Here is a 27,186-nt window from a genome sequence, read left to right as displayed (position 1 = left end):
TGCCTCCCTGTCTTAGACATGCTAATCTGAAGATGAGTTGGACATCACTTTCCTGTTTTCTCATAAGTAGGCCAAGCAGACTGGTTCATTGGTTAGTAGAAGTAGCTGCCTGAATGCCACATTGTTCTCTAATTGGATAACCGGTCAGGGGAACGGAATATGAGCTTGCCAGGCTGCAAGCGTACAGCGTTGGCTCCGCTCTGTTCCATATCTTCACTGCTTGGTGCTGGATGTTGTTTTAGACCAGTGTGACATTTGAAATCTGGTTCACATAATTGAGTTGATGCCATTTTGTCCTGCTTGAATGGTTGTAATGTTTAATTGCTTGTGGCTTGAATACCTCTTTTTTTTTTTTTTTTTTTTTTTTTTTTTTTACATTTCCCTTGTAGTTTTTTCTCTTAGGAAAGTAAAGATGAATTAATGGCCAGGGTTATATTGACATGATGCATGTCATTTAGTTTTTCACAGTTCAGAATAAACAATTGCACATGAAGTTTAATGAACTCTTGCTGGCCACACGGGGTGACTTTCATAATTTTGTCCAATTATTTACGGACCCACACAAACATCTGCTCGGTCACTGACTGCATCAGTATATGGTTATATATGGTTATCAGTTGACCACATGACATGTGGCTTCCTGTGATAAGACACATGGCAGTCAGGCCAAATGTGTTGCCAGCCTTTTGTAAATAACATTCACAAATATATGTACACAAAATGTCAGATGTCGGTCAGGATTGGCAGAAAATGAGGTTGATCAACACCCTTCATTAAATTATGGCTAGAGCTATCTTAGGCTGGGTACACACTACAGATATTTTCTCCCAATGTGTTATCTATAACAAATTTACCAACAACTGGCACAAGAAAAAAAAAAATCAGCATGGTGATTAATGTGTACACATTTTACACGTCTTACAACATTTACCTTTTAGATCTGTCATAACCATCAGCTAAAAAGATCTTGATTCTGTAAACCCTACGGAGATCCTGATCGTGAGTGCATAAACACTGCAGAATTGGAATGAGATCATTCCATCGTTGATCGAGATTTCTAGTTCAGTTGTAAAATCAAGTAAAACGATATGTTGTGCTTTGGAACGATTATCGTTCATTGTTGCAGTGTGCACACTAATGCAATATTGGCCAACCGGTACTTTATCATCTGATTAACCCAGTAATCGGCTGAAAACACTGTAGTGTGTACCCAGCCTTATTTACCTGCATATGTGTGCAGCCAAGTCTGTACTCTGAGTGTACAACTGGATATGCTCATCTATAACCACCCATATAATGGCATGGTGATATTGATAGACAACAGTAGTATCTGCACAACAAATGTTCTGTCAGTGTATGGGACCATTAAGATTACTAGGGGCGCTTTTATATAAAACATCTTGTGTTTTAGGTTTTGAGTTAGTAAAAGTTTGCTTGGGGAAGTGTAATTCTTTTTATTTTTATTTTGCTTTTAATTGACAAGTCCATGCAGAAGAAAGAAAAGTAGGGCAGCCATGACTCCAAATTCCATTAAACAGTCCCGGTGAGACACTCAATATAACTAATGGCACCAGCCATGTCTGACAGCTCTTATCTGCAGAAATATCTCTGCTTGTACCTGGGGAAACTAATCCTTGTCTTAGCAACTTGCACGTCACCATGTCAATACGGGTGATGCTTTGGGAGCAGCATGATTGAATGCTGGCAGTGTGTTTGAGTTCTTCCGGACCCCAAAAGATTACAGTTACAGCAGTAGTCGCTGGGCGCTGTTATGGGCTCTCGGATGTCCCCTACGTCAGCCCACAAGGGCTGACGGGGGCGACATGCATACAAGCCCTGCATACATATATACACATTATACTTTGATAACCTGTAAATCTCAGCTGTGGTAGAACTGCAAATCCCAGCATGCTCTGTGCTGGTAGTGATTAATATATGTGTAGGGCTAATTACATTCATGAAGTTACAACCTCTCCGAATTAATCAAAGGTGCCCTGCTTTGTGGGAACATTTTACTAATTTAACATAACATTTAGTTGCAATGTGCAAACATTATTTATGGTTGCATTAAAATTTTTGCAAGGTGTTTAAAGGTGAACAAAAAGAACAGTATCCCTTTATGGTCTGGCACACACCCAGCCGGCCTGCCAAATACATGATACCAGAGCTTTACAATAAAAGTTCCACCCAGTTGAATCAGGCCAATAGTTCCTTGTTTCTAATGGTAACTATGGGTGGAAGTCAGTAGGATACTTTGCCAATTGTGTAACCTGCAGATTAGAGCATGGACTATATTACATTTTAATTATATATTTAGATACTGTCCACAGGACGATTGACAAACCAGTTTGTACTTTTAAATATTGTCCTCTTTAACCACTGGAAACAATATTACATTGTGTGTAAATGTCACCAACACTCCTACTGAACCTTTATTTGTGCTGTGAGTAATTTGCAAAAGTCACTTACCGTACAAAAAACAGTAAAATGAATTAGCTGTGCAATATATGTTATTGTAGATCAATGTTTTTCTTTAAGCTAACATTTAGAATATAGCTGATGTTAATAGATATAGCCGTTACCAAAGGAAATACTTTATTAGAAGCTGGGTTTATTTTGTCATAAATAGTCTGTAAAACATTATACTGTTTTGTATACAGCGGACAGGACTTGCCTGTATATTTCATTTTCACTCATCTTTGGAAGCCATCATATTGCACCTTCTCATTTACTACTATTGTCTGGAAAGGCCATGTAGTGCATTAATATTCTTTTATACATACTAATGTCTTTGTAAATTGTCCATTGTCCGTCAACTAATCCCAGCATGCCCTTGGTTAATCTTGAGTACATTACTGCTAAATATGTAGTTTTTCTGAATCAAAACACCCGACTCTGCCTGCAGAAGGGGCGTGTCCAGACTACAGTGTAACGGGGGTGTGGCCAGAAGTGCTTGACCACTGCCACCCTCCCTGGTCATGTGACAGCCACTGAGCAGGACATGCCTATCAACGCTCCCAGCAGCAGGGACAAAAGTCCTAACTGTTGTGATGCAATGCGGTCCTCCAGAATTGTCTGTCCCGCCTAAATTGGGAAGCTGGGAGGTAGTTGAGCAGCTAATCATCATCATTTATTTATCTGGTGTCACTACTTCCGCAGTGCTGTACAGAGATCACACTGACATCCGTCCCTGCCCCAATAGAGCTTTACAAACTAAATTCCCTAGCGCGCGCACACACAGACAGACAGACTAGGGCAGTGGTTCCCAAACTTTTGCAGTTCGCGGCACCCTTAGAGTCGCCAAATTTTTTAAAGGCACCCATCCAAAATAATTATTGAGCAGTCCTGTTTTAGAAGTAGTTGGGTCAAAAAATTGTAATAAGTATTTAGGTCAGGACAGAAATACTTATTTAGTTGTATGCAAAATGCCCCCTCTGCATCCAGACACAGTGCCCTCTCTCACACTGCCCCCTCTGCTCTCTGTCACGCTGTCCCCCCATCTCTGTCACGCTGTCCCCCCTCCTCTGCTCTCTGTCACGCTGTCCCCCCATCTCTGTCACGATGTCCCCCCTCCTCTGCCCTCTCTCACGAGGTCCCCCCTCCTCTGCCCTCTCTCACGAGGTCCCCCCTCCTCTGCCCTCTCTCACGACGTCCCCCCTCCTCTGCCCTCTCTCACGACGTCCCCCCTCCTCTGCCCTCTCTCACGACGTCCCCCCTCCTCTGCCCTCTCTCACGCCGTCCCCCCTCCTCTGCCCTCTCTCACGCCGTCCCCCCTCCTCTGCCCTCTCTCACGCCGTCCCCCCTCCTCTGCCCTCTCTCACGCCGCCCCCCCTCCTCTGCCCTCTCTCACGCCGCCCCCCCTCCTCTGCCCTCTCTCACGCCGCCCCCCCTCCTCTGCCCTCTCTCACGCCGCCCCCCCTCCTCTGCCCTCTCTCACGCCGCCCCCCCTCCTCTGCCCTCTCTCACGCCGCCCCCCCTCCTCTGCCCTCTCTCACGCCGTCCCCCCTCCTCTGCCCTCTCTCACGCCGTCCCCCCTCCTCTGCCCTCTCTCACGCCGCCCCCCCTCCTCTGCCCTCTCTCACGCCGCCCCCCCTCCTCTGCCCTCTCTCACGCCGCCCCCCCCTCCTCTGCCCTCTCTCACGCCGCCCCCCCCTCCTCTGTCCTCTCTCACGCCGTGTCTCCCTCCTCTGCCCTCTCTCACGCCGTGTCTCCCTCCTCTGCCCTCTCTCACGCCGTGTCCCCCCTCTGCCCCGCTGTCCCCCTATCACCCTACCCAATCTAGAGTAACGACTACATGGACATACTCCCCTTATCTGACATAATAGGAATGATGAAGGGAGATAGAAAGGAGAGCTGCACTGCACAATGACAAACTGAAAGTGGACTGCAAAACAGACAAAAACTTCAGAGTAAGTCATGTAAGGATCGACCTTCCCCCCTACATACTATCCCATGCATAGAGTGGGGCTGCTTAAACAAGGAATCCCCCACCTGACCTCCCTGGGACTAGGGACCCTGCACCAAAGTCCTCCTTGGCAGGGCACAGCTCCAGGGGCTCACTGATTTTGAACAGTCATTCCAGTCAAGTGACTGTCCAGGTGCCCAATGGCACTGGCTGGCACTTGGATCCCAGCCACTACCTGTAATGGAAGTGATCGGTCCCCTCACGAGGGGATGCCACGTTAGGAGAAGGTACCTTTTGCTGTACCTCTTCTGCTCACTCAAAGCATCCCACAGACACCAGAGATCTCCCAGCGCACAATGAAAACAATGTCCCCCTCCGCTGTCACACTCCCTCTCACTCCTCTGCCACGGGCCAGACATAGAAAAAAAGAAAGAACACAGAAACTTACTAATCTGCCGGGCACCGGAACCCAGCATCCACCTCTCTCCCGCAGCTGTTACTGACGTCGATATTCAGTGACAGCTGCGGGAGAGAGGAGGCTGCTGGGTCCCGGTGCCCGGTGGATTGGTAAGTTTCTGTGTTCTTTCTTTTTTTCTATGTCTGGCCCGCGGCACCCCAGTGACAGCGCTGCGGCACCCCTGGGAGCCGCGGCGCACACTTTGGGAACCGCTGGACTAGGGTCAGTTTGATAGCAGCCAATTTACCTACTATTATGTTTGTGGATTGTGGGAGGAAACCGGAGCACCCGGAGGAATCCCACTCAAACATGGGGAGAACATACAAACTCCAATGTCCATTGTGAATCAAGTCTAAAAATATTTTCCTAAACAAATGGGATGAATTGATAATTCCTAACATTTAGGATGATTTTCACATGCCATGTAATTGCCATTTCAGACCTAAAAATTAAATTAAAAATCACATTCAACTCCTCAGACTCAAACTAGTAAAATCAGTGAGAATTGCTTTTTAACACTATTTATACACATTAGTTTATAGTGTGGAATTTGTTTGGCCGCTTAGACTATAGTAGACCTATTTAGCCACAAAATGACGACAAGACCACCTATCCCAACCTGCATCTGATGTGGTTGGGGACGGGTGGTAGATGTGGTCGCATGATGTCTCCGTATGCTCTAAGGCAGCTCTGGCTGATTCGGATTTTCAGCTAGTTCAGTTTTGAACACAGCTGTGTACTGACAGTGTAGGCCTTTGTACCACTCTGCAAACTAATGATGTTTTGTAATGTTATATCTGTATGACCCAAATACTTTCTGTGTTCTCCCCAGAAACTTGCTAGCTGGGTGGCATTAAGAAGTAGCCGGGTAGGGGCAGGGTTATATTTTGCAATAATAAAGAATTAAATGTTGGCTTTTTTTTGCCAACACTTATATTATTTATAAAGACTCCAGAGGTTATTGCCCACTTACTTACTGGCTGGACTGGACACGACACACTTCTTTTTTTTTTTTTTTTATATACTTTTTTCATGCCTCATGCCTGTCTGCCTAACCTCTGACTGCTTGGACTGGTCAGACTGGTGGTAAGTGAGCACTGCAGCACACAGAGCATGTTTGACCACACAGTGCTTATTATAATAAGATAAAGAATGGTTTGTCCTATGATAAGGACTCCAAGAGCTTGGTGACATGTTAACACATCTGGGTGGATCACACAGAAAATATGTCCTGGGGAAAATGCTGCTTTTACAGATATTAGTCCTGACATTTGAAAGTAGAACTTTTACCCATAATTAGTTTGGAACAAGGTATAAGGAACATTCCTGCTGTTACACACTTTGTGACATCCTATCGCCCTGTTGTACAACAGATCTCTTGTGTAATGTACTCCTGCATTTAGCATGCCAGCTGCTGATTCATGCATTGAGGGCTAATCTTTATGAATAACGACACACTCAATCTTTTTACACTTGTGTACAGCATACATTGTTATTTCAGTCTTACACATGTCTTAAAGGAAAATATGGGACCCTTATGTAAAGAGCTGGGATGGGAAGAACATAAAAGGGCAGTGAAGGGATGGTGAGATTCTTCGGTACGGTATCTAGTGCTGGTAATAGGGTCTCTCTCTTTCTTTTGTAGGTTTTATTTGAATTGAAGGATCATCATTTCCTCTGGGCTCATTATTCTATGTGGCTAGGAGGGGAAACCTTTTATACATTTGTTAGTGAATTGTAGTGTTAAGTTATATGGCTGAGAATCAGTTTAGTTTTTTTATTTTTGTTTTTATTTCATCGTTCTTTGTAACTTGTGCTTTAAAGTTTACCTGTTGCCCAGACACATTTTTAGTGATATTCACAGTAATCCAACCCAGAAAAACTCACTTGGCCAAACTCTCATCTAGATAACTGATCTGTACTTTAAATTGAATCATACTATATATTTTAATTTCATTCCACTGGCTCAAAGCATATTATACCGCTTTCATACTGCCGCCCCGGCAATATCCCGGGTTTTTCAAGCCGGGTTTTTGCCGGGGCTCGGAGCGTCCCAGCTCAAACACCATTCATACTGCACCTCGGACCCGGGAATTTCCTGGGTTGACCCCATTCATACTGCACAAGTCTGTGCCCTGGCAATTTGTGGGAGTCATCACCAGAGCAGTTTTCATTGGCTGAAAAATGGTGATGTCATTGAAAGGTGACTGGTTTTTTGACCCATAAAGATGATGCAAAATAAATGATGAAATAAAAGCAATTTTCTCTAACAAACTCCGATTCTGCTTCAGCTTGATCTGCACTCCACCATTTCTCCTAAACTCCTTCTCGAATCTTCCACGGGCTCCCACCGATGACATCATCCTCCAGAGACAGGCAGACAGCCAATCAGCTTGTTTTCTGTGAACCCGGGTTGAAAAACCCGGGTTGCACCATTCATATAGTGCAGGCAACCCGGGTCCGACCCGGGAATTACCCCTCGATAAATCCCGGGTTGTACCATTCATACTGCACCAAGACCCGGGTCGTTTGAGCTCGCCCCGGCAAAAACCCGGGATTTTGGTGCAGTATGAATGGGGTATAACTGGGTTGATATTGCATTGCTATTGGAGGCCTCATATTGTAAATCATCAATGGGTCAGCTGCTTACAAAGATCCTAATTCTGTTTGTGGAACTTCATTCTTTCTCCACAGGATCCTTAATCAGTTGTCATGTGCTCAGGCCTAGTTGGATGGAGACCTGTAGGAATTAGGGACTCCGTAGGTCTTGGGCTTTGCCAGTAGAAGTACTTTGCTTACAATGTTTGTCTTTCTGGACATTATAATAATGTTATACAACTTATTATAATTTATACTATATGTTTTGTAATTGAAATATAAGGCAGCTATATTTCATGGTAATAAAGGCAAAGATCTGGGTAGAAAACTAGTTTGCAGCTTATGAACTGGGACACGCTGTAGGAATGGAATTTGTTCTTTGCTTGTTACTGTTACATATGTTTCCTTTTTAGTTAAATGCTTGTTTCCTTCATGGACTAAATATATAAATCATCATGAATAGAACACAAAGATTCCATTATTTAACCCTGCCTAGAACTAGATAGGAATATAATTTTGGTTTCCAGTGATTTTCTTATTTATTTATTTTTTATTAGGCTTATGGGAATGTTAGAATGCGCTCTTACTTTACGCTGAAACAGTGTTCCTCATTGGTGGTGGTAGAAATGTGGTGTTATTGTCTTCTTCCACCCAGTTGATGTTATAAGTCTTGTACATCTGTGTCTGCAGTAAAGTGTATATAATAGGACAATTTAGCAGAATTAAAAGCAAACATTTAATATCTCATGGGAAATACACTTGGCACTTGACTAAAGGGAACAAACACTTTTTGGAAGCATTAACTGGTGGTTTCCTGGCTGTTTGCACATTTACATGAGCAATCAGACTGTACTTCCTGTCTCACTCTTACTTAGCCCCACACCCTTTCTCTCATCACAAGTAATGTTGATGTGACTGAGACTGCATATTTCTTGTGTTAGAGCAGGAAGGATTCTATGGTACTTGGGTTGGGAAGAGGGGGTTAGGAGGTGTGTGGACTAGTTTCCTGCTATATAGCTTTTAGTAATGGAATACTATAAGGAACATAGTTACATAGGGGAGGAGAATGAACAAGAAGGTTTGCACACTCTATGTAAAACTTACCATAAATGGTTTATTTGCCATTCACTCCTTTGTGACTCACATTATTATACAGTATTATACACAGTTTTTAAATAGGATGTTTAGTAATCAATGTATCTGTACTACTGTACATATAGAGATGAATTTGACAAGAGTCTCTCTTCACTTTTCTGTGTTGCTCCTTCCACTATCTGTCACTCTGTGGTTTCCTGCCACAGCCCCCATCATATACAGTTCTACCCGCCCCTCAGCACAGTCATATGCTGATATACTCTGTGCTGCTGTGATCCAAGTGGCTCCAGGTTCTGCTATCCCCACCCACTCTGAAACCGGGGACAACCAGACGGAATGGAGGTGAAGACTGATTAGAAAGTAGTGCTCGGAAGCTAATCAGATCCACCTTAACATCTTTACAGAGCATTAATAAAACATAATACCTACCCTCAGCGAGAAGTCATTAGAAACACATAATTTTTGGCTTATCATATTAAAAAAACAATTTAACAAATGTGCTTCTGTGAATTTGCAGTAGTCATGAACTATTCCATTTATAAATTGGCTATCCTATGGCCTGTATTTACGTTTGACTTGTTTGGGTTTATGATTCGCAAATTACACTGAGAAAAAATGTTAGTCACGAGTTGCAGTAGTTTTGATATACCCATCGCTTTCCACTTAAGGAAAAAAAACAATTGTCTACCTCCCTCCCCCAGCTCCCCTTGCCCAAAGCAAACAAATACAGAGGTAGATTATTAAACGATGTTGCTCAGTGCTACAGGAAGAGTTTAGACTCTAATTATACACCCATAAATATTATTTGTCTTTATGCAGTCTGCTTCCTCTCTGTAATTAATATTTTCTATGAAATTGTAGATGATTGAGATTTAATAATAGGATTCACGTAAAGCATTGCAAGGTATTAATTAAGCTTTTATAATTGTTTCACTCTGACGCCTCTTATGAGCCTATATCTTATTAAAATGTAAAGTCACGTGTTTAAAATGGTATTAGTTTATCTTTGAACTAAGAGACACCGAAAGCTTTACATCCGGTATTTACTTACAACGTTTACTGAACCTTTCAATATTTATTGTACAAAATATGGGCCACACTAATGTTCATATTCAGTGTGCAATACGAATTTTAGCAGGTGCAAATGTGGAGATGTTTCGCTCTCCTTAACGTTCCACCAGTCCCTGAGTGTTGGAGAAAGGTATCTGTATGGACGTAACTTTGTTGTGTACAAGTTATATTAGACTGGATACATATTTACTATACATGTGCAATATGTTTTTCTTTTAGGAGATCACCAAAAACATAACAATATAGTAATACAATAAAATTAATAGTGTCATTACCAGATAATTAAATTGGTAGCAAGGAATTTGGTGGCGCAATTAACTTAGATAATTAAAACAGAAACCCCAGAGAGAGTGGTTTAGCTAGCGGATTTTAGGGAATCGAGCGTTGGCGATAGTGAGCATGAGGCTAGGTTGCAAATTATGGAAAGAGGTCCAAGGAGCCCAGACTTTATAGAAGGATAGAGAGGAGGTTCTCAGATTGCTTGTAAAATACTCTAACCAATACAGGCGCCATAATAATGACAGCAGCTGACATGTTGCTGCGCTTATGTTGTGCCTGAACTGCTTGTGGGTGTGCTTGGGGAAATCTGGGATTTTGCAAGAGGAGCAGTATATGTTTAGGATCATGGGGAATCTGTGAGTTGATGATGTTGGAGGCCAGGAATAATCTGTCCCTCCAGAGTGACTGTATTTTGGGACCAATCCACCAGATATGCAGAAAAGAACCCTGGTTACAACTATTTCTCCAGCAGGTGTCTGAAGATGCTGCGGAGCTTTGTTAGGATGTAGCTATCTGCAATATATTTAGTCAGAAAGTAAAGCAATGTGATACCTAGTGTGCATTAAAAGATGCTGTAACCCCTAGGTTCCCAATCTGTGCGCCGCGGCTCCCAGGGGTCCTGGGGCGCTGTCACAGGGGTACCGTGGACAGGAAGAGGGGAAAAAACAAACAAACACAAAAAATAACTTACCAATCTGGCGGCGGCCGGGATCCAGCATCCTGATTGGTAGTTTTTCTTCCTCTTCCCTTGGCTTTATGTGTATTTTTGCATACAACTAAATAAGTATTTCTGTCCTGACCTAAATACTTATTACGTTTTTGACCCAGCTACTTATAAAACAGGACTTCTCTGTAATTATTTTGGAGGGGGTGTCTTGAAAAAATTATGGAGGCTCTAAGGGTGCCGCGAACTGCAAAAGTTTGGGAACCACTGCTGTAACCAATAGCAAGCAGTTATATGTTTAGCTTGATTTTCTAAACTACTAGTGAAATGGCAGAATCTAGTGGTTATGCCTACAGCATCTTATTCTACGCAGGTACCCGTGTCCTATAGGTCCCCTGTTGTCATTAAGGCATGTGATGTTTTTAGAAGACCCCTTCATTCTTTAAATGTTTCATTTGTAAAGTCCTCTTTGGGGAGAGTATGTACTTAGCTTAAAGATAACCATAGCACATGTATGTACATGATGCTTGGGCTAATTATTTGCCGGAATTGAGATGTGGGAGGTGTCTAGTTGGTCAAATCCAGCCAAAAGGGTTTTTTACTAAACAAAGCCAAATACACTAGTAGAAACATTGATTAAGATAATGTGAAAGCATTCTACCAATGCAGCTGTACATGTGTGTTTCTTGTGTATCTGGATATGACCTGGCTTCTCTATGGAGATGAACATGTAAAGATACTATGTTCAACAGCTCTGATCCTCCAGTTATAATATGTGCTCCAACAAGTTCCATTATATTTCGTTTTGCACAGTATGTACAAATATACTCTCACCTGGGTCATACCAAATATAATGATTCAGGTCTTTGTCTAGAAGGTCCTGAGTTGATTTGTGCTGCTTTAGAAACAACAGTAAATAGTGTTATTGATACAATTATCCAGTGGAGAAAGTTGGTTCCTGGAGAGGACCAGTATTTGTATACAAGAGAGCTGATCCATGTGACTAGTTCTCTAAAGAACTAGCGAGATGGAAATAAACAGCTGTAAACATATCTGTAACCTTAAGAATATTTTATTGTAAAAGTAATAAAATATTTATAAGGGTGAAGACATTAGCATTTTTTCCCCTCAATAAAGCCCATTGGAAGTTATTCATTCACAATACCAAGCAAGTTGTTTGGAGTTATTTTTTAATTGTGTTTATAATATGTATGTGTAGGTTTTTGTTGCTTTGAAGTATCAAGCTAGTTTTTAATTTGATATTTATAGAACATGTAATAGATCCCATAAACTTCAGAATAATATTTAAAGCTTTAAGCCTTGCCTTCAAGTCACTCCCTAAACTCCAGTTCCAACTATAATACTCACCCCTCCCAGTTACTCCCCATGCTCCTCCAGTGACATTGTAATCTTCCCATGCTCCTCAAGCAGGATTTCTCCCATGTGTCTCTCCTTTTATGGTCTCTACCAAACTTCAAAATCTTTACACAGAAACCCGTTTTTATTCTGCGTCTACATAATCCCTGTTCTTATGCCAGCTCTGCGCTATAGCAGCTACTCACACTTTTTCCACTAGCTGTGGTCTATGTTCTCCTACTTTCTGTATAGTGCCCTCTGCACCTCTTAGATTGTAAGCTTGTTTGGTTAGGACCTACCTTACCTCTATGTTTCATGTCATTGTATGTGATCTGTATCAGGATTCCCTAAATCTTTAGTGCTGTGTAATATGTGGGCAGCACAGTGGCCTAGTGGTTAGCACTTCTGCCTCACAGCACTGTGGTCATGAGTTCAATTCCCGACCATGGCCTTATCTGTGTGGAGTTTGTATGTTCTCCCTGTGTTTGCGTGGGTTTCCTCCAGGTGCTCCGGTTTCCTCCCACACTCCAAAAACATACTGGTAGGTTAATTGGCTGCTATAAAAAATTGACCCTAGTCTCTCGTCTCTCTGTGTGTGTGTGTGTGTGTGTGTGTGTGTGTGTGTGTGTGTGTGTGTGTCTATATTAGGGAATTTAGACTGTAAGCTCCAATGGGGCAGGGACTGATGTGAGTGAGTTCTCTGTACAGTGCTGCGGAATTAGTGGCGCTATATAAATAAATGATGATGATGCCACAACATTTTAAATGCAAGAAAATGTTTCTGCCTTGGTAGAATAACTTTTTGTAATTCTTTCTTGTACTAAACAATTACAAAAATTATGTGCAAGTCAGTGATATACAATAGGGTACGTTTTCTCCTCGTATAACATTCACAGGCCAGATTAGCACCTTTTCCCTCTGTGTTCTGTATATTTATTAACAGCATAGTCCTCACCACTGTTATGTAATTGGAACCAGGTTGTCAGTGACCCAGGTTCCAGCCAGATGACCACACGCAGAAGCAGCAGCTGTTGTACAGTGTGATCATTACCTGTATTGTTTGTGCTCTAGTACCCCACATTTTCAGCCCTCTGTCCTGAAGGTTCAGAGTTTGGGGGAGCCAAGGAGCGGATTCTCTCACTGTGACATCCAGCCAATACTGCTGTATATGAAAGTCTGAATGTAATAAGGTCTTGGCGGAGCTGTTAAACAGTTGACTTTTCAAATCATCTGTTCATTTATAGACCTGGGCCCTCCGATTTAATTCATATCATATTTTAAGTTGAAGCTTTGCATGGCAGGAAATGGTTCAACCGTTTCTGGAAATGATTTGTTCTGCGCATTATGCAGAATGACAGCAATTTATCAGATGTGTGGTGGGTTTTGTAACCTAAACTTCACAACATAGGCACATTAGGAAATGTTCTGTTGCATCATTAAGCTTTTTTGGTAAATGTGTTTGTGAGCCTTGTGTTTTGAATTGTTCTTACTATACTTACAATGGTGTTAGTTTATTTGTTCTGTTTTATCTAATATTTGCTCCCCATGTAAGTGTCCCGGATAAGTTTACAACGATGGGATTGGCATGCCCTCTTGTGGAATGCTTTGTTTACTGCAATTGTAGAAACAAGAAATCCAGGAATATTTATTTGGATGTGTAACTGAGAACACAACAAATTTAGCAAGTAGCAAAAATCTCCAGGAGTAGTTGAAGTATGGTACCAAACTTTTAAAATGACATCAGGTACGAATACACCAGAGGAGAAAAACAAGTTCATCCATCACCTAAACAAAGTCAAATATGGTGTTTTTGTTGTCTGAACTAATATTCCCAAGAACGCTCTGACTTCACTAAGAACAGTAATATCATTGAGACTTTGTACAGCACAGTGGTTTGCACTGCTGCCTCATAGTGTTGGGGTCATGTGTTTGATTCCTACCATGACCCTATCTGTGGAGTTTGCATGTTCTCCCTGTGTTTGTGTGGGTTTCCTCCCACATTCCATAGACCTACTGGCAGATTTACTGCCTTGTGACTAAACTAACCTGAATTGTGTGGTAGGAAAATATAGATAGTAAGCTCCACTGGGGCAGGGACTGCTGCACAATATGTAAACGTTTTATAAAAACTGTTGCTAGATAAATATTCTATGAAGCACTGACTTCAGTAGGGCAGCATAATAATAATAATAATAATAATAATAATGTTCTTAATGAATGTATGGACTGGATTGTCAGATACATATTGGCTCAGCCCACAAGAAGGCTGACTACACAGTGTGTCGGTGATAGACATACTTTGAATTTTCTGCACAGGTCATACTCCTAATAGTACCTCATGGTCTTACAGTGCTTTATTACACAATTTAACATACACCTTTCAATCGCATACCCATATTGTACATCTGGACTGGTATAGTGACTCTTGCATTGTTAGGTTATTACCGGGTTACTTTCTGAGCTGTACATCTCAGGAATCCTTGTTCCGTTGTCATGAAATCCACATGATCATACTGTATAGAACCCCTGTCTATTCACAATCACTCTCTAAATGTTGGTGTACTTCTAATTACGTTCTCCTGTATAATTACTGTTTGGTGAAATATGTGGGTCATTTCCGCTGTCATCTGATTTTGTCTTTTGTCTCGTTTTTTTATTTTGAATCTTTTGATTATACCAGACATTTAAACGTCTTATGGTAGATGAGGTAAGTGTTTTTTGTGTGTTTTTTGTGGCTTTGTTTTTTCTGCTTATTCATCTTTTTGTGTCCCCTATCGTCTACTGCAAATATAGCTATGGCTGAAATGTATAATGAAGCATTGATAAATATATATGTACATATTACAGAAACATATCAGACATGTATGTGTCCTTTGTACACCCATTGAAGGACACTTTTGGATCCTAATATAGCAGACAGCGTAGAGCATAGGTTCTAGTATGCAAAGCATTTTTAAAGTGGATCAGTTTTCAGTTATTATATTTTACTTTTAGTGTCCCGTTACTATCCTTAAGGTAATGATGTCACTTGTTAGTTGGCGACATGCACAAATAAACAAGCTATCCTTAGAGAAACAGATTGAATGACCTGGTTTCACATTTTATAGATCTTCTGTTATGAACATAAACTATTGCCAAAAAACACACATTAATGGAAGTTTCATAGGTTTGTACATGCCTTCCTGCAACGTTGTTTATTCCAGTTGCCCCTGGATACAACACAGTATTGTTCTCGGAGTATAGTTTTATCCAATACACAGATGAACAGGGTCATGTCCAAGGGTATCAAAGATAAACAACTCTGTCTAGATCAGTGTTTCCCGAATCCAGTCCTCTGGGCCCCCTAACAGTGCAGGTTTTCCAGGTCACAAGTAAAATAATTGTAACAGATCCACAGGTGGTATAATTATAATGTGTCAGTCAGTGATGAATACACCTGTGCACCAGCAAGGAGATATGCAAAACATGCACTGTTAGGGGTCCCTGAAGACTGGGTTTGGGAAACACTGATCTAGATAATGTACGGGATTTGGTTAAGGACATTGAAACAATCCTGAAAGATTACTTGGTGTAATTTGTAAAAGTTGCAAGAAGGCATTTCCAATAATTACATTATTTATTTATTCATTTATTTATATAGTGTCACCATATTGCACTGTGTTCATGGCTTTTTGGTGGTGGAAAATCACATATAAACATATAAAAAAAACAACAACCCACAATTAACGAAGTCCTAAAAATATAAAGTGTTTACACATGGGGAATTTAGGGAGTGTATATCGTAATGTTGGAAAAAGGTATAAAAATAAAATATAAACATTTTCTGTAACCACTCATTGCACATAAACATACACTTCAGCCATTAGCTTTGCTTATTTATGCGTTTGTAATATTCGTATGTTGCGTGCGTGCAGATGTAAGACTTTAACAACTTAATTTGCTTTTATCACTAACTACAAGGAGCACAGTTTACACATGGTCAGTGGTCTTATTTTCTTTAGTAGAATTTCTAGTTTTCAACTTATATGAACATTGTTTCTAGTTTTGCCATACCCATTGGTGTTTTACTTGTATTGTAGCAGATTTTTCAGGAATATTACTTTTATTGTTACGTTTGTACTGCACATAATGCATCGGAAGCCTACAGTGGGGAATGGTTTTGTGTTTGCAATGTGCAGTTACTTGTAAAACACCATTGGGTAGGAGGTCCTAATCTTGCTTTACGTAGTTGCGTGAGGCTCTTCAGCTTCAGGCCTGGACTAGGCAGTGGCTGTCCCAGAAGGGGAGGGGGGTTACCGGGGGCATCACCCCGCACACTATATTCTTGTCCCTGTCGGCTGAGAGGCAGCCAGAAATCCTGGCCGCTCTGATCTGTTTTAAATACAGCTTTATCTACGTCTGCAGTATTCCAGTCTGCTGCCCCAAAATGAGCCCAATGCCTGTGTGTACGTTCACCTTCCAACCCTGGTAACAAGCCCCAGTGAATTAGGAAGAGATCTGGATCTTGTCCAATTGACTACTTAGGTCCAGGGTTTCCCAAACCCAGTCCTCAGGGCTCCCCAACAGTGCAGGTTTTCCATATCTCCTTGCTGGAGCACAGGTGTATTCATTACTGACTGGCACATTGTAAGAAATCCACAGGTGGTCCTAATTATGGCACATGTGATCCAGAAAACCTGCACTGTTGGGGAACCCTGAGGACTGGGTTTGGGAAACCCTGACTTGGGTGTTTGGTCCATCCTGGTCCTCAGGCTGAGAGGGTTATGGGAACTAGGTGTGGGCAAAATAAAAAGCTAGTGTTCATGAGCCAGTCAATATGTATACACACAGCATAGCACTGCATAACTGTCAGTAGGCATCATGGCTATCAGGCTGCTGGTGTTTGTCCAGTCCTGATGTTGATGCTTCTGGCTCTTTCCTTTTCTGTTCTTGTCTACACTCTAACCCAGTGGATCCCAATCTTTCTCATTTCAAGGTGTCACGAACAGCACTCACCTGAGTCTGCGTGACGCATATGCGACACAGGGTCAACCACAAAGACAACCACCTGGTCTGTCTAAAATGATTAAATCCTTCCCTATCTATGCCACACACTAGCTTTGCGATACTAATTACCACCACCAAGGTTGTTTCGGATAAGAGCTGACACTCTTATTTAGGAAGCCTTCGGTTCTCCCTAGCATTAATCCAACACAATTTACTTTAATCAGAGTTCACTTAAACCACAAGGTTTGCACAGTTTCAATTAGGTAGCGTCTGGACGAAACTGTCGCGTGAATTCATAAGAACACAGAGACTAGAACTTATTAAGTGTAATTTAATATGGAAAATACATCCACAATGCTTAAGATAAAAAGATAATAAAATGACATACAAATAGAGTGCAATTGTTTCTTATAAAATAAAAAGGATAAAACACAGAATTGATACCTCACTTAGAATCAAGTTTGTGGTGCCGGGAGGAGCAGGAAAAAATGGAACCTCTTCAATTAAACTCCCTCAGAAGAAGAACCCAGGGTTACATTTTCAATACAGTTTTAAAGTCAAGCTACAGGGCCCCCAGCCCCCTTCCCTGTGAGGTCAGAACCAACAGGAGGGGAGAATGCAAATTAGGGTCTTATGACTTTGCTGTTTGAATACCTCTAAGTCAAGTTTTCTTTACACCGTCCTAACTTTTCAACAGTATGGTTTACGAACATGATTTTACCTTCACACAACAGGTCCTAAGTTTCCCTTCATCTGCATACCACACATGCCTCTGGTATGTATGATATTGGAGAAAATGATATGATCTTTTCCTGTGCCCTTATTCAGCTTGAATCTGTCATTAACATACAACCCAGTCTCTGCAGTCGGCCTGTCTGGGGCCTCCCAAACATGTGTGAGATTTCATTGTCTTGCAAGAGATCTCCTCAAAGGCATTCACATTTGCCATCCTGCCATAAATGGTATAAGGTGCTATCCTTATCTACCAGCCCCCCTGGGTGGTTTAACATCCACAAAACCCATTGATCTAACAGCTTCTAAGAGCACCAGGTCACACTATTTCTAGGAAGTAATACACAAACATATATTTGCAGATTTATGCCTAAACATTAGCTTGCACATGACACCTTCCCTTTTTAAGAGATGGCATGGGAATTGACTGACAGGTCATAGCCCAAGCCATCTCCCACAGATCCCACCTGGTTCAAATGGAATAGCTGTTAGCCGGGTCTCAATAGGTTCTCTGGGGAGAAGGGTTAAAAAGGGGTTACATATCTCAGACTGCTGGGAATTCTGGTCTGGCAATATCTGTGGGCTAACCTCTGTATTCTTAAAGGGTCCTATCCCTTGCGCTGCAGCTACTAGATCCAATGGCAAGTCCTTCTTCCCCTCATCTGGCAATCTACAGACTGTCAGGGCACACGCATCACTGTCATTAGGAGCCTTCAACAGATTATCATGAAAATTTCTCTCTATCATCATGGCAGGGGGATCATACCACTGCTTCTGGTTTGTCTGGGCCTGCGTCATGTTCTCATGTACCAACCCTGTTGCAGTGTGCACTTTGTCTCTAATTCTCATGTCCTCTAAGTTAAAGCCTGAGGGAACAATGGCCTGGGATTCCTGACACTGCACTTCTAGGTGGGGACACACTATGCAATTCTTATCTTGGGGGCTACGGAACAGGATGCTCCCCTCCCTCTTGGACTCATCTATCTGGGGGTGTAGAGTAACAGGGAGTTTGGGCCCCTCATCTACCTCCTCTAAGCTGTTAGACGGCTGGCTAAGTGAGAGTGGGCTAGCCACTGACCCCCCTGTCTCTATAGAAAACTCAGATGAATGGTCAGAACTCAGATGTAGATCTGAGTGGTGAACATTCGAACTACAGGTCCCAGCAGCAAGGTAAGGATTGCTGTCACTCGCTATTTCCCGTTGGTCAGGACTAGGTGTCTCCCCCCCATGCTCACCAGCTCTGTGTGCAGCTGGTTTAGGCACAGAATATACATCTTCACTCTGCCCGCCCTCCCAGTTACCTTGTACAGCATCTTCTGGGCATATTACCTGGGTAGAAACATTGTCTTTCTCTAGCACAACAGAAGTAATCACATGGGCATCTGACCCATTTCTAGTAAGCATAATGTTTACACCAGTATTAATGCCAATTTCTGCAATAACAATGTCCGCTGTCCCTATCCCATGACAAGATGTCAGTGTGAAGACAGGTTTGGATTCTAACACAATACTGTTATTGGCATTATCCTCATTATTCGCATTAGGTACAATAATACATTCTCTTTCCTTGTCACCTCCTGGTGCCTGGGAAAAAACATGGTTACTCTCAGCAGGTTCTGGTACTGTAACATGGGCGGCATTAAAATCATTACACACTTCAGGTATAATATGGCATTTCCGTTCCCTGTCACACCCTGCTGCCTGGGAACAAACGTTGGTATTCTTAGCTGATTCTAACACAGTGACATTAGCATCATTACCTACATAAGGTATATTAAGACATTTCCTGTCCCTGTCACATCCTGGTTTACACCTTTCAGGTGCAATTAAACAGACCTTTTCCTTGTCACCTCCTGCTACCTGGGAACAAACTTTGGTACTTTCAGTTGATTCTGACACAGTAACAGGGGTGGCATTGACATCGTCATTACAGACATACTGAGACAACATTCTTCCTAAATCTGTCCCCAGTAACACATCTATAGGCATATTATCTGAGACCCCGACATCCCTTATACCTCTTCCAGCACCCCAATCAAGGTAAACTTTGGCTACAGGTACCGTTAGGTGAATTCCACCCACCCCTTTCACAGAAATACATTTTCCTGGAATGAAGTCCTCTAACCCTACCAGTTCTGAATGAACTAATGTAACATCCGCACCAGTGTCTCTTAACCCCACAGTTACCTTGTCACCCACAGTGACTGTTTGTATGTTGTCCTTCCGGCCCCCTTCTGGTCCCGCAACACACAGGACAGCTGGTGAAGATTGCAGGGAAGGTCCCCCACCAGCGGAGGGTGAACTGGTCTTCTTCTCTGGACAAGCGGTACTAATGTGCCCCACCTGGTTGCACACAAAACACCTGCGGGTGTCTCCCACAGCAGGCTTTGCCCCAACCCTCCCAAGAGATGAAGAAACAGTGGGTGATGGCGTTGAGGGGGGTGGCGTTGATCCTCCTGGCCGGCCCCCTTTCCAGGCCGACTGCCCTGGCACAAAAGTTCCTCTTTTAGCTGCAGGTGCCCGGGTGACAGTGTACTTGTCAGCCAGTCTAGCTGCTTCCGCAGATGATGTAGGATCACGATCCACTACCCATTCCTTCACATCAGCTGGGCACAAAGTCAGAAACTGCTCCTGGATCATCAAATCTTGCAGAGCATCAAAGGTGGTGATCTGTAGCCCTCCAACCCACTGTTTGAATGAAGCACACAGCTGGGCCACAAGTCCTGAATATGTGTCAGAGGCACTGCGTTTTAAATCTCTGAATTTCTGCCTATGCGCCTCTGGGGTGATGTTAAAGCGTTGCAACAGGGCACTTTTGATTGCCTCATAATTTCCGTCCATCTCAGGTGGAAGATCTGCAAAGGCTTCTAATGCTTTACCTCGCAAACCAGGGGTTAAATATTGTGCCCACTGATCTTTGGCCAGTCCATACTGTCTGCATGTCTTTTCAAAACCTCGCAAAAAAGTATCCAAATCCCCATCTTTTTCCAATACAGGGAAATTCTCAGGACGGGGTCTGCTAATACCAGCATCTCTGGTCTCTGGCTGGCGTTTGAGCTTCGCAAGCTCCAGCTCATATCTCCTCTCTGCCTCTCGCTCGGCAGATTCTCTTTCTGCCTGTCGCTCTGCTTGGCGCTCCGCTGCCTCCATAGCAGCGCGCCTCTCTGCTGCCTCCATAGCAGCGTGCCTCTCTGCTGCCTCCATAGCAGCGTGCCTCTCTGCTGCCTCCATAGCAGCGTGTCTCTCTCTCTCCTGACGGTCAGCAGCTTCCTTCTCCTGGAACTGCTGTATGAGTTGCATTTTAGTTGTAATGTCCGCTGGGCCCAAATATTTTAGGGCAGTTTGCATATAAACATCCATAGCAGTGTCCACACATGAACCATTAGAATCATCCGAAATTAACCGTCCCTGGTTTTGAGGAATATCCACAGTCAGGTCCGCTCCTGAGTCCTGGCTATGCTCTTCCTCGGACACAACTGTGAGTTGATGTTCATCCCTCTGTACAAGAGCTTCAATCAATTGCTCCTTACTTTTGCCACTGGTGGGAATTCCTGCATCCTCACAATCTGAAATCAGCGCCTCCTTTGTCAAACGTTTATATGCAGCAGCCATTTCCTCAGTTTAATGCCAAATAAAAAAAAGATAAGAAAAAAAAAGAGAAGGGGAGGGAAAGAAACAATTGCTGTATGTCTTATAATGTTTTAAGCATTGAGTTCAGTCTCTGGTGAATTAGTCTGTATTTCCTCTCTCAGGGATCACACAACCCTAATTCACTTAAGTTCTTAAAAAAAAATTAAAAATATATCCCACAAGCTTGCCACCAATTTGTCACGAACAGCACTCACCTGAGTCTGCGTGACGCATATGCGACACAGGGTCAACCACAAAGACAACCACCTGGTCTGTCTAAAATGATTAAATCCTTCCCTATCTATGCCACACACTAGCTTTGCGATACTAATTACCACCACCAAGGTTGTTTCGGATAAGAGCTGACACTCTTATTTAGGAAGCCTTCGGTTCTCCCTAGCATTAATCCAACACAATTTACTTTAATCAGAGTTCACTTAAACCACAAGGTTTGCACAGTTTCAATTAGGTAGCGTCTGGACCAAACTGTCGCGTGAATTCATAAGAACACAGAGACTAGAACTTATTAAGTGTAATTTAATATGGAAAATACATCCACAATGCTTAAGATAAAAAGATAATAAAATGACATACAAATAGAGTGCAATTGTTTCTTATAAAATAAAAAGGATAAAACACAGAATTGATACCTCACTTAGAATCAAGTTTGTGGTGCCGGGAGGAGCAGGAAAAAATGGAACCTCTTCAATTAAACTCCCTCAGAAGAAGAACCCAGGGTTACATTTTCAATACAGTTTTAAAGTCAAGCTACAGGGCCCCCAGCCCCCTTCCCTGTGAGGTCAGAACCAACAGGAGGGGAGAATGCAAATTAGGGTCTTATGACTTTGCTGTTTGAATACCTCTAAGTCAAGTTTTCTTTACACCGTCCTAACTTTTCAACAGTATGGTTTACGAACATGATTTTACCTTCACACAACAGGTCCTAAGTTTCCCTTCATCTGCATACCACACATGCCTCTGGTATGTATGATATTGGAGAAAATGATATGATCTTTTCCTGTGCCCTTATTCAGCTTGAATCTGTCATTAACATACAACCCAGTCTCTGCAGTCGGCCTGTCTGGGGCCTCCCAAACATGTGTGAGATTTCATTGTCTTGCAAGAGAGATCTCCTCAAAGGCATTCACATTTGCCATCCTGCCATAAATGGTATAAGGTGCTATCCTTATCTACCAGCCCCCCTGGGTGGTTTAACATCCACAAAACCCATTGATCTAACAGCTTCTAAGAGCACCAGGTCACACTATTTCTAGGAAGTAATACACAAACATATATTTGCAGATTTATGCCTAAACATTAGCTTGCACATGACACAAGGCACCCTTAGGGTCTCCATATTTTTTTCAAGGCACCCCTAAGCCAAAATAATAACCAAGTAGTTCCTCGCCTTGCTTACCACCGGCCCTGGCTGCGGCACCCCAGGGAGCCATGGCACACAGTTTGGGAACCACTGCTCTAACCACTTAACCCTGCGCTTTGAAATACTAATACTAACCTAATAATTAGAGGCTGTATTGTTAATTTAACATATGCTAATTCATTTTGTAAAATGTATAATTTATCTTGAACTTCATGTACCCAATGAATATGCTTGTCAGCGTCTGGATGTGCATTGCAGATGCATCGTAGACACGGTGCCCTTGTCTGTGATGACCATGACTTTTGACAATTGCTTCCTTAGATATCTTTGTAGTCATAATCAACAGATTCATCTTTAATTTACTGTCCCTGCAATGGTAATTGTGCTGTAGAAGCCTACTGTAAAACTGTAGAATTAATACTTTGGCCTTGATCTGCATGAAGCTAAAATAAAATATTTTGTTACAAGGCATTTAATAGAAAACAAAGTTGGTTCAACTACTGTTGAAAATATGACCAATAATGTGTATCTTATTACATACACAGAATTAGTTTCCTTACACTTTCTCTTTAGAAAGTATTTTGAAAATGGAGAATTGACACCCTTAGTGGGTAGAATATCACTGTTAGACATCTAATAGAAGGCTACTGGGATGCCTTAAAGCTGCATCACCGCTCAATCTTCTAAAGCCAGCAAATGCTTCACTACTTTTAAATGTATACAGAGAGTGGAATGTGAGCAGGAGGACCAATCAGAAGTGTGATCTGTGTGACTGCAGACAGTTTCTGATTCGTCTTCCCACTCAACAACCCCTCCTCACCCCTCATGCTCCAATCTGCTGACAGCCCCAGGATTTGACTAGCACCGCAAGACAAGCCCTGGGGAAAAATGGCTTTAGTGAATGGCGACCTTGGTAGTGTAGCTTGTTTGCCCTAGTAGGAGGTGCTGCTTTAAGAGAGCCACACACAGACTATACAAGCCAACATAACCACTTTACCACACATGTAGCTGTGTGACTCACCATATTGCATAAGACCAAAACACTTCTGCTGTAACTGGGGCTAGATGGTGTGGTCAGAGATTACCACACACTTCAGCCATCATTCACAAGCAATTTTCAACCTGCCCATTAATGATTCGCTTGAATTTGATCAGATTATTATTGAGCAATGTGTCCATTGGAGATGTCCTCTGCTCTATTATATTATTGTGTGTGAGTGAGGAAAGCAGTTGTACCTCCTTGTATTGCAGGCTCCATCCATTAGGTCACCATATCCTGCAAAATAAGTCCTTTTATAAAGCTTCGAAATCAGGAGAAATATAGTATGAAAATATATATTTTATTTAAATCTAATCAAAAGATTCACATATCAACAAACAAAATAATAACAGCTGTCACTCAAGTGGTTTCATGGCAGCGTGGAAATAACTGCAATACCAGGTGCCTCTGACTGCTTGTCCTTCTCCATGATATAGTAAATACACTACAATGACTAGTCTATTATTCTGAAAGGGAAGACGGGAAACTCCTTTTCCAGATGTGTTTATTTTTGATGAAAGATTTCTCATTGGCGCAAGAAACCTGAATTACGGGGTTGTTAATATAGATCTATTTCTCTTGCAGCTTGAACGGTTTACAAGTATGAGGATGAAGAAAGAAAAGGAGAAGCCTTATATGTCACAGAGGAACTCTGCTCACTATACAGACAATCCTCTGCAGACGCTGCAGGAACTCAATGATGAAACTGTGCTGGACTTATTTGAGCAGATGCTGGTAAGTCCCATGTCCAGAGAGTCCGTCTGTCCCCCAGGGCATGGGAGGCAACCGCATAGGATTCTTTTCTTTTGCATCGATTTCAGAAATAATCCACTGACTGACTCTCACAGAGTATCATTGTACACCTGTACAAATAACTACATAAACAACTTTATTATACGTACAGTACAAAGTGCCAACCAAAAGAGTTGGAAAGACGCCATGCACCGTCAGCAATCTAAAATGTAAATGAAAATCAATTCACGTTCATGCTACAGAGACATAACAAACTTTTTATTAAAGACATAAAAAAGAATCTTCCCTTTTCCCGACTACGAATGTAACTGAGTGTATCATCATGATGACAGGCAGCAAGTAAACAGTCAGTTCTTGAAGTTGATGTGTTGTACAAAGTAAATATGGCGGCGGTTCCCAAACTGTGCGCCGCGGCTCCCAGGGGTGCCGCGGCGCTGTCATTGGGGTGCCGCGGGCCAAGCATTGAAAAAAATTAAAAGCACAGAAACTTACCAATCCGCCGGGCGCCAGGACCCAGAAGACTCCTCTCTCCCGCAGCTGTCACTGAATATCGACGTCAGTAACAAGCTGCTGCGGGAGAGAGGAGGCTGCTGGGTCCCGGCGCCCGGAGGATTGGTAAGTTCATGTGCTTTTTCTTTTTTTTCTATGGCTGGCGCGCGGCAGAGGAGAGAGGGGGGGAGCGGGACAGCTGGGGCAGAGAAGGTGACAGCTGGGGCAGAAAAGGTGACAGCGGGGGCAGAGAGGGTGACAGCGGGGGCAGAGAGGGTGACAGCGGGGGCAGAGAGGGTGACAGCGGGGGCAGAGAGGGTGACAGCGGGCGCAGAAAGGGTATTTCTGTCCTGACCTAAATACTTATTACAATTTTTTGACCCAACTACTTCTAAAACAGGACTGCTCAATAATTATTTTGGAGGGGTGCCTTGAAAAAATTTGGAGACTCTAAGGGTGCCGCGAACTGCAAAAGTTTGGGAACCACTGAAATATGGGCAAGCGTAAGAATCTGAGCAACTCTGAAAAGGGCCATAATATGATTAGACACCTGGGTCAACATCTCTGAAACGGCAGGTCTGTGGGGTGTTCCTGGTATGCAGTGGTTAGTACCTACCAGAAGTTGTCCAAGCAAGGGCAACCGTTGAGCCAGCAACAGGGTCATGGGCGTATACATGCATTCATACATACATATACACTCACTGTGGCTACTTTATAAGGTACATCTTTCAAGTACTGTGTAGGACCCCCTTTGCCCCAGAACAAACTGAATTCTTTGTGGCATGAATTGAACTAGTTGCTTGAAAAAATTCTTAGAGATTCTGGTCCATGTTGACATAGCTTCACGCAGTTGCTGCAGATATGTTTACTGCACATTCATGCTGCGAATCTTCTGTTCCACCACATTCTAAAGGTGCTTCTATTCGATTGAGATCTGGTGACTGTGGAGACCATTGGAGTCCACTGAACTCATTGTCATGTGCGTGGTACCAGCTTGAGATAAAGTGTGTGTTGTGACATTTTGCGTTATCCTGCTGGAAGTAGCCATTAGAGGACGGGTACACTGTGGACATAAAGGAATGCACATGGTTAGCAGCAATACTCAGGTAGGCTGTGGCATGTAAATGATGCTCAAATGATATTAAGAAGCCTAATATGTGTCAAGAAAACAATCCTCGCACTATTAAACCACCACCGGCCTGCACCGTTGAACAAGGCAGGATGGATCCATGGATTGATGTTTATGCCAAATTCTGACCTTACCATTAGCATGTCGCCACAGAAATAGAGTCCGACCAGGCAATGTTTTTTTCCAGTCTTCAGCTGTCCAGTTCTGGTGAGACTGTGCCCATTGTAGCCTAAGTTTCCGATTCTCAGTTGACAGGAGTGGAACCCGGTGTGGTCTTCTGCTGCCGTAGCCTATTCCCTTCAAGGTTTGATGTGCCGCACGTTCAGAGATGCTCTTCAGCATACCACACATGGTTATTTTGACTTTCTGTTTCCTCCCTGTCCGCTGGAACCAGTCTGGAAATTTTCTTTTGACCTCTCCCATTAACAAAGTAGTTTTGTCCACAGAGCTGGCGCTCACTGGATGTTCTTTGTTTTGTGCACCGTTCTCTGTAAACTCTAGATATTGTAGTGTGTGAAAACTCCAGAATACCAGCAGTTTCTGGCACCAACTAGAGAGTTTTGGTTTTGGATTTTTTAGAAAAAAAAGTAGAACATGCTAAAATCACTTTGCTCTTTTTTTTTTTTTTTTTTTGTTCCTACATTATTATTAACCTCAATAACACTAATTTCAAGTCACTTTCAAACATATACTTCAGCGACCTGGCTGGATGGTAAGCAACAGAGCAATGACACAAACACACAGCAGTTGGTAGCACATCTAGGAAACATTGACACACAGCAGTGGCAGAAAAGAAAAATGAAGGTCCGCCCTCCCTCCCACCCCTCGCTATGTTGAATCTTAAAAAGGAATTCAAAACTCGCAAATCCGAGATCAGACAACGTCACAATGGTGTTTTGCCTCGTTTTCAATTCCGAGGGTGAGCGACTGTACACGGATTCCCTAAGTTCAGGTGTGTTTGGTTCTCGAGGAATTGAGCCTGAGCATCTCTAGCACCAACTATAATTCAACAAAACTTACTTGGATCAACTTTCTCTCCCGTTATGGTATTTGGTCTATACAACAATTGAGCGTCTTGACCATGTCTGCAATGCTTTTAGGTGTTAAGTTGTTGCCACACAA

General features: G+C 42.6%; 2 protein-coding genes across 3 annotated transcripts in view; both read left to right on the top strand.

Moving 5' to 3' along the window:
* LOC142152881 (protein diaphanous homolog 1-like) overlaps nt 1-27,186 on the top strand; it is a 418,442-nt gene that overhangs the window by 266,051 nt on the left and 125,205 nt on the right. The gene's annotated exons all lie outside the window — the stretch shown is intronic.
* DIAPH1 (diaphanous related formin 1) overlaps nt 1-27,186 on the top strand; it is a 91,797-nt gene that overhangs the window by 34,206 nt on the left and 30,405 nt on the right. The window contains exons 2-3 of one of the 2 annotated variants that reach the window (XM_075209939.1): nt 14,606-14,632; nt 24,279-24,428. In XM_075209939.1, coding sequence (XP_075066040.1) covers nt 14,606-14,632; nt 24,279-24,428 — 177 coding nt within the window. The remainder of the gene's footprint in view (nt 1-14,605; nt 14,633-24,278; nt 24,429-27,186) is intronic. The other variant, XM_075209940.1, reaches the window with a different exon arrangement.

This window comes from Mixophyes fleayi, chromosome 4 (genome assembly GCF_038048845.1).
Source record: "Mixophyes fleayi isolate aMixFle1 chromosome 4, aMixFle1.hap1, whole genome shotgun sequence".
NCBI classification, from domain to species: domain Eukaryota; kingdom Metazoa; phylum Chordata; class Amphibia; order Anura; family Limnodynastidae; genus Mixophyes; species Mixophyes fleayi.
This window is presented reverse-complemented; position numbering and strand designations above follow the sequence as displayed.